Source organism: Carassius auratus, chromosome 30 (genome assembly GCF_003368295.1).
Source record: "Carassius auratus strain Wakin chromosome 30, ASM336829v1, whole genome shotgun sequence".
Taxonomy (NCBI): Eukaryota; Metazoa; Chordata; class Actinopteri; order Cypriniformes; family Cyprinidae; genus Carassius; species Carassius auratus.
Genome location: NC_039272.1, coordinates 12,148,898 through 12,162,000, shown reverse-complemented (window position 1 = coordinate 12,162,000; position 13,103 = coordinate 12,148,898). Strand labels below are relative to the sequence as shown.

General features: G+C 35.8%; 1 protein-coding gene across 3 annotated transcripts in view; it reads left to right on the top strand.

The window, feature by feature from the left end:
* edil3a (EGF-like repeats and discoidin I-like domains 3a) overlaps positions 1-13,103 on the top strand; it is a 174,626-nt gene that overhangs the window by 146,815 nt on the left and 14,708 nt on the right. For all 3 annotated transcript variants that reach the window (XM_026211394.1, XM_026211393.1, XM_026211392.1), the window contains one exon: positions 7,868-8,023. In XM_026211394.1, coding sequence (XP_026067179.1) covers positions 7,868-8,023 — 156 coding nt within the window. The remainder of the gene's footprint in view (positions 1-7,867; positions 8,024-13,103) is intronic.

The following is a 13,103-nucleotide window of genomic DNA, read 5'->3' as shown; positions in this document are numbered from 1 at the left end:
AACTGTAGTATTGAAGAAAATCTGTCGGCAGGCTTCATTTTAGCTTGTTTTCAACATTTCTGATTTTTCTATTTTCTTTTGTGTCTTTTTTTTAAGAGTGAACAAAACAAATACGAACATCAAGTATGTGGGATGCTGGTTACATTTTTTGGGGACTTTCTCCCCTCTCTCCTCCAGAACTGAAAGACATGTAAATGTTAACTCGGTGTTTGCAAATGATCTCAAAATTAACTAATCTAATTTAAGAGTGCTTCTAATCCAAACCACAGAGCCTCTGTTAGATGAAGGCCAATGAAACTTTCACTTCACCCAATTTGAGTTGATTTCCCTGAGTGTCAGCGTAAATTCGATTAGTCGATAAATGGTGTTACTTCAGGAAGAGAGGAGATGCATTTAACACCGCAATTCACTTAACATTCTTCAATCATTGCATCTATCTGCTTTAAAAGGATTATCACTGAGTTGCTGTGCTCTTCACCTGTGTGTATAATAGGCTGAGGGTCTTATTTACTAACCCCAGTGTATTTCCCACCTTTTGGAAATGGCTGGAAATTATCTTATAGCTAGAGGCTTTATTCTCTAGACTGTTACACATAAATATTCAAAATAAATTAACAGAAACTTGTATGTTCTGTTCAAAATTAATTGAAAAGTTGTTGTAAATTAAGCAAATTGATGAATCCAGAATATTCTGAATTCAGCTGAAATTGCATATAAAATGAGTCTTTTGACAACATTTAACAATTATCAGTGGCACTTTTAGAAGTTTGGCTAAATACTTTGACATTTTTAACATTAACCTTCCCATTTTTAAACCCCACAATGTAAGTTTTATCCGTGGATCTTTTAAGTAATTGAAAGGAAATCTGCATCAGTGCTTTCCCAGGCTTTGTGACAACACAACAATGGAATGATCAGCACATGACCTGATAAATATCTAAGCTTCTGTCTTGTCTTTTCACAGATGAGCAAAAATATTCTCAGCTGGAAGCTGCATTTGTCACCTTAAGAATGTCCTTAGTTCTTAACTGGATTTGAAGCATGGATGGCTAAAGAAATTGATTTCCTCTAGGGAGTAATTTTTTTTTAATGATCTATAGCCATGCTAGAGTGGATGAATGCAGTGGTGGAAGCCTTAATAAGTCACATTCCACTCACATGCAGATGTTCACCAAAATACATGCTTTGTTTAAAAAGGAGCTCTTACTTGATTGAATGCACAGTTATTTTCACAAAGGTGTTTTTTTTTCCCCCCATGCAAAAATAAAAGGAATTTTTTAATATATTTTTTTGTATGTCAAACTCTTAGATGAGGTTTGGTGGTTTGAATTATGCATGCAGAGCAAGCACACTCTGAATTGAGAAGCTGTCAGGTCTGTTCAAATCTGAACGCTTGCTATGAATTGGAGATGCTTTTATTCGTGAAATGTTGTGTCTTTCTCTTTTTCCTCCTTTAACCTCTCTCTTTCTCTCTTTTTTTATTTTCTCTCAACCGGAGGTATTCCATTTTCCAGGTCTGATTTGTATGCAGTTTGTTAAGCAGTGGAACTAATTAATGTAATGGGATGAAAAGAAGTGATTTAAGTGCGAATCTGTACAGATGAAGAATGATTCAGGCTTGAAGGAACTGAGTGGAGCAATGAAATATTCACACAAGAGACTAATTTGCTTGTCTGTTTTGAGGGGCTCACACTCACTTTTGAGTGTGAGCTTTTGTTGTTCTCTTATTAGATCTATTTTTATATATGCTTTTATCCAAAATAGATGACACAGAGTCAGTGATGAAATCGTTACATTTCTGAATGAAACTAGTGCCAGATCAAATAGGTCTGTACATATCTGTAGTAAGATATTTGTTTTCGCTTTCATATCAGTGGCAGTTGCTCATTTGGTTCAGGATTTTCTAATACTTTTGTGCTTTCTTCAAAACAGATTTACTAACTAGCTGTAAAGCCCTTGATATATGACAGTGCTATGCTTTAAGCAATGCTATAAGTGCGCCTGACCATGAATTTCTAAAAACTCTTCTAATGTAGGCTACCTTGTTTTGATTCCTATGAAGGGGACCATAGGGACAAATGCTGGAACTGACCGTACTTTGTGTTCAAAAACATTTAATATCCAACAATTACTTTCTTTGTTCATTCCAGGGCCAAAAAGCCACAAGAGGCAAACATCAGGGTCCAATAAGCTTGTACAAAAATTGGCTAAAGTGACAATCTGATTCTGTGTTTGCTGTTGTTTTGGTGGAGAACGGCAAATATGGCATTTTTCACATAATTTTCCATATTGCGATTTTTTTCCCCCCGATAGTTTTAGCACCCCCTAGCATCAGAAATAGATGGCATCCTTCATTTGATCAATGTCTTAATGTCCTTCTGAACCAAGTTTTGTAAAGGTATTTAAAATTAGCCCCCCATAAACAGTATAATGAATAAAATGCATTCATTTATTTGTTTGTTTTGAAGAAGAACATCTAAAAGATAAATAACGCATTTCATACAAATTGGACAAACATTGACTGACATCAAACCTTTTTTTTGGGGGGGGGGGCATAATTAGTGGGCAACATTTTAGAGAGGGGAAAAAATGGAGAGAATTAAGAACATTGAATGAATACAACATCAGCTTCGTTGTTTGTTACCTGCATTCAACACTGGAAATTATGATGTTGGAAAACAATTAAATTAAATAAAAGGTAACCATCTGTCTGGTGTTTCTGCTTATTCATATGGCTTGAGTACATCTCAGGTGTTGTGTGCACAGTACAGGGACTGCTGTCTGTTTGATTGGATGTTATGTGTTCTTGTGAATCAGACATACCTAATGTCTTTACCCTCATGTGTGCCTTTCCAGTTGGCATGGAAGTGGGTTAGAGTGTTCAGGGAATTGTAAATTAAAGGGGTTTTCATTATAGCACTAATTTAGTCCAGCCACAGAGACCCTAATATCTCAATGGTGTGACCGTATGAAGTCTGTTTAATTTGATTTCTATAATGTGCCAGCATATCACAATAAGCTGTATTTCTCCGTAAACTGGTTATGCTATGCAAAGCTTGCAGTATGTGCCAGATGAATAAGTTTGCTTGCGGGTGTTGAAATATGAATGAAGGGACAATAAAATACATCAGGACTGTGGAAGTTGTTTCCTAAATCTAGATCTGCCTGAGGAAAAATACTGTAAATAAATAACAGCACGTTTGGTAACTTAATTTAGTTCTGCCTGAATGACTACAGAAGCACTGTCTGTGTGAAGGTTAATCACAGGGGTGAATGCAATAAACATTTTCAACACTTATGAGCGGTGTATTCTAGCACAAAAACACATTTATTCAATAACCGTGTGCCGTTTAACCACACACTTTTTGCTCTTTTAGTTATTGTCATTCTTTTCAGCACAAACACACCTTTCTATGTTAATTGGGCTTATAGATTGAGCCTTACTTACAAAAGTCAGTGCTATGTGGCTGGTACACCTAACACTGCTGTATACAAATCATGGAAATAGTGGAACTGTCTCACTAAATAATAAATAAGAGCATTATAGCCGGGCATATGTCTTGCATGGTGTAGTCAAGCATACTTTTGGCATTTTAAAAAGACGATTTAGGTGATTTGAGTGAATTTACAGCATTTACTGATCTTCATAATTTCTTTAGTGAATTGAGCAGTAAAACAATGCAGACTGCATGTGCAAATGTACAGCACTATCGGTGAGTGAAATTCATTATTGGGAATTTCTTTGTAAGTTTTTATTTTAATTTTAAATATATATACAATCATGGCCAAAAGTTTTGGCAGTGACATAAATGTTGTGTTTTGCAAAGTTTGCTGCTTAATCTGCTGTTGTGTTCATTTACATTGTTTCATTCACATTCACATTGAGCGATCAGGTGCATTTTAAATAATTGCTAAAAGCTTAATTGGCCAAAAATTGCTATAAAAGGAGGAAGCACTTCCAATCATTGTGTTCATGTTAGCAAAGGTTACCTTTAAAGAAACACATGCATACAAGAATATTGCACCTGAAAGAACCATAGTCTAGTGATGCAAAGTCCGATTCATTTCCGTGAACTGGTTCTTTTCGGACAGATTGGCTCATTGAGTCGGTTCAAAAAGAAGATTCATTGGTTCCTGACATCATCAAGCTATAATGTCTCTACACATTTATTTTCTAACACCTCAGTGCAATGTTGTATCAATGAAAAATTCAAATGAATCATTTGTGTCAACACATATTGAAACAACACAGTATATTGCTGATCATTACCATTTAATTCACTTAAGTTATTGATGTTCGTGGTCAAGGATACTTTACGTAAGATACAACTGACTGACCAATATTGACTAGCCTAACTTGGATAAGATTCCTAAGTTTCACATCTACAGCACACATTACGGATATTTATGCACAAAGGCAGATATGTTCTACATGTCTACATCATAAATAATGAATAAACCTTTTAGAAACTTCTTGATTTCGCTTAAGCAACTTTAAAAATAATATGCATGCACATTAAACTATTGTTAAATTTATTTAAATCACTCAACAGAAAGGTTTTTGCAGGTTTTAATCAAATTTAAATTAATAAGCATAATAAGCATATTTCCAGTAGGCGTCTCAGGCTTGCACAGTATCGTGACATCAGCTCACTCATCAAAATCTTTGATAATTCTCTGGCAACTTCACCACGGCTCATTTGGTTCATGTTGAGTCCACAGTAATCCTCTGCAAACTAGAACATTTGGTTGAACCAGCTCATAAAGTTCTTTTGAGTTGGACAAGCTACCTCAGCTGTGCATCCTGCGTCATCAACCCGCAACTAAAGTTCGATTCAGTTCGATTTGTGAACCAGCTTGACCGGTTGCTTCCTGAGAATGGGCTCAAAATAATTATTTGTTCAAGAATCAAACATCACTACCAGAGAGAGTTTCGACTGTAGTGAAGAAGTCTTCAAGATGTCCCAGAGTGTCCAGCAATTGCCAGGACCATCTCCTCCTGAGGAGTCAGCTATGGAATCGTCTCACCAGCAGTGCAGAGCTTGCTCAGGAATGGCAGCAGGTTGGTGTAAGAGCATCTGCATGCACAGTGAGGCCAAGACTTTTGTACAACGGCCTGGTGTCTAGAAGGTGTCACAGTGTCTGGTCTGTGCTTCCCTGGGTGTCCACTAGTGGTCTCACTTCTCCATAGTCACCCCACTGCACGCACTACATTTCCCACAAGCCTTTGTCCCATTCATCACTGTTAATTGCACACCTGTTATTGCACTCAGCTGTCTCCACTTTCATCGTTTTCACCTGTCCATATAAACCAGCCTGTCCCATTCTGTTTCATGGAGTACTTGTTTTCCATCACCCGGCTTTGTAGTGTTCCCTTGTGTTTTTCTTGTTCTTGTTTTGGACTGATTTTTATGATTGTGACCTTTTGCCTGTTTTTGGATTGATTTTGGATTACCCCATTAAAACACTACATTTGGATCTCTCGTTTCCTGTGTGCATTCGTGACAGAAGGGCACAAAAGAAGCCACTTCTTTCCAAGAAAAAGGTCATTTGGTGATGATCCATGCATTTTCCAGCATGATGAAGCACCATGTCACAGAGCAAGAGTGATAAAGAAGTGGCTCGAAGATCATTACATTGAAATTTTGGATCCATGGTCAGGCAACTTCCGAGTTCTCAATTGCATAGTAAACCTGTGGTCAGTCCTGAAAGGTGAGCCCACAAATTGTGATCAATTCTGAGAACTAATAAGGCAAGGATGGATTGCCATCATAGTCCAGAAGCTAATATCCAGCATGCCAGAGTGAATTACAGAGGTTATGAACAAGATTCAAGATTCAAGAAGATAAAAAAAAAGAAAAAATGGTGTGTCCTCACGTTTACACATAACTGCAATTACTGCCTCAACGTCAAGGTCCTCCTTTGTTCAGATGGCTTGACTTGACTGGCTTGATTCATTGGTCTGAGTAAGATTAGGAATTTAGGTTCAAGCTTCTGTGTGAAATCAAGGACATGCAGGTGTCTCAAGCACTTCCATTCTTTCCAGGCCACTCACTCGCTATCCTGTTATCATTGCAATTACCTTGGAAATGTCACATATGTTGTAATATGCAAACGTAAGTAACAGTTTTATGAGTCTAGATTAAATTATCTCATTTAATTCCCACATTTAGGGAACAAGGTATTTGTCTATACTTAAAAGCAGGTCTTATGCCCATAGATATGTGTGTTGACTGAGTGTAATAATAAAAAAATATACCACAACCTATATGAGCCAAGGAGAGGGGCAATATAGTGTTTCATAGTTGCACTGTTAAAAGGAGCATTTATTCCACTGAGAAAACAAGTTTTTCCACGGTCTTTGTAGCAGCACACAGACTACTACGCTCGAAAGGAGGTAATTTATTTATTTATTTATTTTTTTTTTGCAATATGTGAATATATACATGGAGTCTGTCAATGTTTATGAGTGACATTAAAAATGCCGTCACATTTATTTTTTTATTATAATTTTTTTTTTCATGGCAGAATCCACACAAACTGTAATTGCATGTGAGAGCTAATGATTTCCCCATGCTGATTTTGCAATGGTTTAAGTTCACACAATGATTCATCATGTTAACGAAAAGAAATCCACTTGGTTTAAAAGTGATTTGTTTTTGTGTGTGTGTGTTAGCAGTACTTCATACATTGCTACACCATTGACAATGGTGAACCACAACTTCATGACTTTGGACAGTTTGGTCTATTTGTTTGCAACAAGGCTCTTAAGTGCAGTGGGTCTATACGAATGATTCTGTTTCTTAACCAATAGTATCTGAATTTCTCCCTGTACAAGTGAGCTGCTTTCTCCTTTTGTTTTGTGGTGTAATTCAAACCTTTCATGATCACGGTTTAATAATATGACCTAAATCATCCAAATGTATTTAGACCTCTGCAGCCCTATATAAAGATGACCTTACTACATAAGTTTATAACAAGGAGGTATTCATATACCATCAGCCAAAAATGTTATCTTGCATTGCAAATAAAGAGTTACACGTACATATTTAGGTTACTTTTTAAATCAAATTACATAAACTACAAATCAAGCATCAGTGTTCTGGCAGGTCACAGCAATAAAGCTTACATCAGCTGACTCTCATCTCATCCACATCTAACTATAGGAATACAATGTATATCACTCCTTTTTTTTTTTTAAGGTCCATTCAGTATTATTCAGCAGCTTATTGCTTTGCTTAGGAGCTCATTACCCTCCTCCATCCCCAGCTCCTCCTTTCAGCCACATTCAGGACTTGGCATTCGTCAGACTCTTTTATCCTGAATTATGCTGTTACATTAAATTAACATTAAGATCATTAATGATATCTGCTACATTTATGTTGGTTCTGTTCTGTTTACCCTAAGGGGATTATCACTGCTCTCCCTGTTCTTATCCACTCTAGGCTGCATGGATGGGCAGGGAGCTTTTGCCCAGAACAGAACCATACAACTAATCCAAACTGTATCCTAATTGTCAAATATCTTTCATGATATTGGTCCTGACAGTACTAAATAAAAGCTATGCAACAACAACAAAAAATCTCAGTAAAAACAGCCACATAAAATATTAACCAAATGCAATAATCATATATTGCTGTGGCTAGCAATCACAATTCTGCTGAGCTGAAATACAATGCTACTTTTTATTGCCCTCTTTTCTGTGAATAATTCATGATACCCTCCAAACAAATTTACAGTATCTTAAGACGTTATTGCTGATAAGAGTGGAAGATTCAGACTATTTGGGGAGTCAAGTAATCACTGAAATCTCTTTCTGATAGAAAAGCTCTCTCATGTCTCTCACTATCTCTCTCTGTGTTTTCAGGTTGACATGCTTCGGCCAACAAAAATCACAGGCGTTATTACCCAGGGGGCTAAAGACTTTGGACATGTTCAGTTTGTTGGCTCCTACAAGCTGGCTTACAGCAATAACGGCGAGAGATGGTTTATATATCAAGACGAAAAACAGAAGAAAGACAGGGTAAGATTCTTTCTCGCACACTGCCACATGTCAAAAACCCATATCACTGCAAGACCAAAATATACCTGATTTCATAAGCCTGGATTCCATGGACATGTTATCATCCAAAATTCAATGAAAGAAGCACATCCTTGTCTGCAATCAGAGCTGTTTATTCTCCTCCATCTTGTCCTGTCAGCACTGTCCCAAGGCACCTTGGGCAGACTCTGTTTGCTTCTCTCTCTATAGCCTGCCTAAACCCAGATAACAGCCCAATGTGTCCGACTCAGTGAAGAGTGTGCCAGAAATGTTTGTTCATAACCCTCTAGTGGGTTACAAACGTCCATTCCATTGGCCTGAGCTTGTCTTCTGACATGTTTCTGAACCTAGCAGTAAACAGTTTATTTGTATATGTACATTTTGAAGACATTGCTGAATAAATTGTTTTTGAAAAGGAAAGCTGTCAGGGTTGTTAAATGGAAAAGCCAAAAGATGGCTGATCCATGGCTTTTAGCAGTAGACATATGTCTGTTTGTGACCCTAACATTTGTGATATTTGTCACACAGCCCTGTGTCCCAGCTCTAATTTTAGTTTGTTTTTATTACTGAGAAATATTTGCATTTGTCTACTGCTATGTGCCATTTTAAGGAAGAGAGCTGGGGAGTATTAGCTGGCACAGGGTCAGCACCTTGGCAAGACAAGAACAGCATGGATCTTCAGATAAAATGTGAAGATGTGAAAAGCCAGAGATGGCCTCCTACGATTGTAATGAGATTATTAAAACCTGCACCCCAGTGTTTCTTACTTCTTCAATGATTTATTTTTTCTCAGTTTTCAGTTTCAGTTTTCTCAAAGTTTTTACTCCTATCATATCATATAAGGTTACATTTCACAAATATTTTATTTAATTATACTTACCAATGAGATGCAATGTACTGAATTTTGTTGGGTAGAGTTTAGAAATCACAATATAATTAAAAATTAAAAGTTAAATTAAAATCATTTTGGGTATTCCACCCCAAAATGAAAATATTGATATTAATCACTTACCCACATGTCGTTCCAAACACGTAAAAGCTTTTTTCGTCTTCAGAACAAAATTTAAGATACTTTGGATGAATCAGTGATTTAACTGTAACGTTATGAAGCAACAAGAATACTTTTTGTACTTGAATAAAATAAAAATAAGGACTTTATTCAACAGTTTATCTTCCCTGTCTTTCCCCACATCACCTTAGCGCCATTTCGGAGAATATGAGCCGATGCAGACTGTTTATGGTTAAACCAATGATGGCAGATTATTTTCTGATGATGCTTTTTCATACTTTTCTGGACCCTGACGAAGTATTTTAGTTGCCAGTCTATGGGATAGTCACAAGCCTCCCGGTTTTCATGCGAAGTATCTTAAATGGTGTTCCGAAGACGAACTAAGCTTTTAAATGTGTGGAACGACGTGGGGGTAAGTGATTAATGTCCAAATTTTCATTTTTGGGAGGGGGGTATCCCTTTAATATTGCAGCCAGTGGTTAGAATTAAATAATGTTTCTCATGTGGATGAAACAAGTTTGAGTTTAGCCAGCAACATGACTTGATTCCATGTCCCCATGCTTGCACCACACTCGTCGAAAAAAAGAGACACATATTGACAAGCTGCCATTGTCCACAAGAGAGTGGCATTATTGCATTAACAGCTAGTTGTTCAGCTTGGTTCTGTAAACACTTGGGGGATTTAATGAAAATTGATTTGGCTGTGGTTGTTACTATCCGATATAACACTGTGTATGTAAAGAATGGTATTAAGCACTCAAAAGAGAACTGAACATCAAATTTAGCTCTGTTGTGTACCCATATGTGGTCGATGTGCTCTGAATTAGAGACCGATATGGGTATGGGTATTTCTATAACTGATTCCGATGTCAATGTTTAGAGGTCTGGGTCAGCCAAAGGCAGATATGTGCTGCCGATTTTTAGGGGTGATATTTTGAAGTTTTCCCCTTGATTTTCATTCTAAAATGTTACCCTAACAGGGGATGTTTTCTAAGCTTAACATCATTATTTACTGAACACTGACTTGAACTAACTCTTGAATCTTAATTTTGTGCACTGCACAGGATTATATTTATCTAAAGTTAACCAAACAAATCAATAAACTAACCAGGTATTAAATATATAAAATAAAAACTTGTCAATCATTTACATAATGGTTTTAGAGCATTTATCAAGCTTAATTTTTCAAGTTTGTTGGAACATAAATATAAACTTAAATATACATTTAAATAAAATAAATACAACTTTATAAATAAATATAAATTAAACTGAAAAAAAAAATACATTTATAAAAAAATAAATAATAGTAGTGCTGCAAATACACTAGCAACTAGCAACATTTGTGTTTGGTATAAATGACAAAGAACATCTAAACTGCATTCTAATTTCATACATCGCAGTCTGTTCATTATTAAAATAAAGTACAGTCAACCAAACATAAAAGGTTACACTGGTCAGTTTAAATAGACCTCATATCGGTCCACTCCGCTGTTAGGGGAAGGACGTTTTGCTCATATGAAGACGGTGATTTTTTTCAGTCTATTTGCCATTGGGTGTAAAGTACAAGCCTAGTTCACATACAAAAATGTATTATTGTTTAACATTCAAATAACACTGCAAAATTGAAACATTTGGATTTGTGCCGAACGAGACGTGAGCAATAACCTTCAAATACATCTAGCCAGAGCTGCACGCGCTTGTCCTTGTCTGCACGCACGCATGTATTTTCATGATCTAATGCACTGTAAATGCCGGATAAAAAAAAACAAAACAAATAGGGCTTCTATTTAAAGAGGCGCATTCAGCGATCTCCTTGATGTTAAACAGTCAACAAAGTAAAATGATCTCAAACGTATGGTGCGCTATCTTCATTTTATCAAATGATCATAATCACATGTATTCATTTTACAGTCCTGCTACTAGCATTTTATTTACACTAAAACCCATTTAGTTCGGGTGACAACGCTTTTTTTTTTTTTTTTTTTTTTTTGAGTGGCTTTTGTATATAATAATAATTAATAACACCACTGCAGACACATTTTGCAGCATTAAGTTTATCTATTAATTGAACATTAATTTAAATGACGAAAGATTATGGAAATGTTTGAAAATAACATCCCTAAATGCAGATAGGTTGGATGAAACGGCTATTGTCTGCATCAAACCATGCTTCCGAACAAAGGTCATTCACCATTCTGGGCTGCTTCAGGACAACTTTGTGGCTCCGAGCACGGTGCTGTCTGTGAGCAGGGTGGAGTAACCTAGCCCTCAATCACGCTGCAGTGTTTTTGAGAGCTGCCACCTTCTCCACGCACACATGAAATTCTCAAATTCCGAAATAGGTAAAAATAAAACAGAACTTATAACATTGGGGCTAATATGTTAGCAAGAAGGCAGATAGTTTTCGACTACAGTCCTTAATGTTGACTGCAAGTAAGCAAACCTTTAACCAGCTGTAGTATTATGCAAGTTCTCGATGGTTCTATGCTATTTGTTGTTTCTTTCACTAAGTGAAGCAACACGTCATAGTTTACTAGTAATATATAGTAAATATATGGGTAACACTTAACAATAACGTTCTGTTATAAGTTTATTATAATTTAAGTAAGTTAACATTTTAGTAATGTTTTATTAATTCAGTTATAAGACACTTATAAGTTATTAGTTAATGATGAATTAATCATTTACAAAAACTTGACTTTGTTTATAAATGATTAATGAGTGGTATGCAAACAATTTACAAATGTGTTGTAAGTTATCTTAAAAAAAGTTTAAATCATGAAATAAATCAAACTGATCATTAGTAGATGGTTTACAAGTTATTAGTTGATGCATTATCACTTATAAATCATTGAAGTATTTCTGTCAAAATTGTTTTATATAATTATCTCAATAAACAATTGTTAATTATGAACAAATGATGAATACACCATTAGTAAAGTATCAGTATATGATTTATTGATGAAGATGAAGCTGGTCTGTGTTCAAAGCAGAAACATGCAGATATGCTAAAGCACTATTTTTTAAGAAGAGTAATAAAACATTTATAAATGCCTTAGTCAGGTGATTCCAGTGAGTTGTGTTAAATCCTTTCACTCATAAGCACAGTTCTGTGTGGAGTGTGTGGCATCTAGTGATGAAGTGAACCTCTCAACTGGTTTTACCTTCCACTGAAGCTCACATCAGGTGCACAGAGTTAAAGACCCCATGTGTGTCAGAGAAGACAGCTGTCTATACCCTCACCAGTCAGTACTTAGTACACTATACAAAGTGTTCAACACCTGTTATAGATGATGTGTAAATGTATGAATAAATCATTTACAAATCTTCCTCATCCCCTAATCTAAAGTGTAAACTATCCATCACTTGTAAATGTGTTACATATCACTTGTATACCTTTCTTACCTGTTACAAATTATTTGTATATGTATACAAGTCATTAATAACACTTTCTGCATCCCGTAATCTAAAGTGTAAACTATTCATCACTTGTAAATGTGTTTACAAGTATAAATAAGTGAACTTATTTCTTATTAATCATTTATGAAAGTATATTCATGTTTTGTAAATGATTTGTTCAGCATTAACTTATAATTTATGAATTATTTATGACAGAACGTTATTATAAAATGTTACCAATATATGTCCATAGGACTTTGAAATATCAGAATTTAAGCCTTACCTGTTGAATCTTAAAAAAAGGTTTTGGCTTGGGGTCCTTCACATGTGACAGAAGCACTTTCCACCGCACCAATAACAATAAATAAAATAAGATGTGCCTGACTTTAAATTGGCGCTACTTAACATCAATATCGGCCAATGTTGATATATGAAAAAAATTACAAATATCAACACAATATATCGGCCACCCGATATATCGCCCACCTGATATAACGGTCAACCTCTATTCTTAATCTTACTCTGCCTTTGGACAAAACCTAAACTCACCTGAGTGTCCTTAGCCTCAAGAGACTTGCCAGATAATTTAAAACAATAATTGTGTCAACACACTCACATAATGCTTACCCCATATTTTCCAAACAACACTTTGAA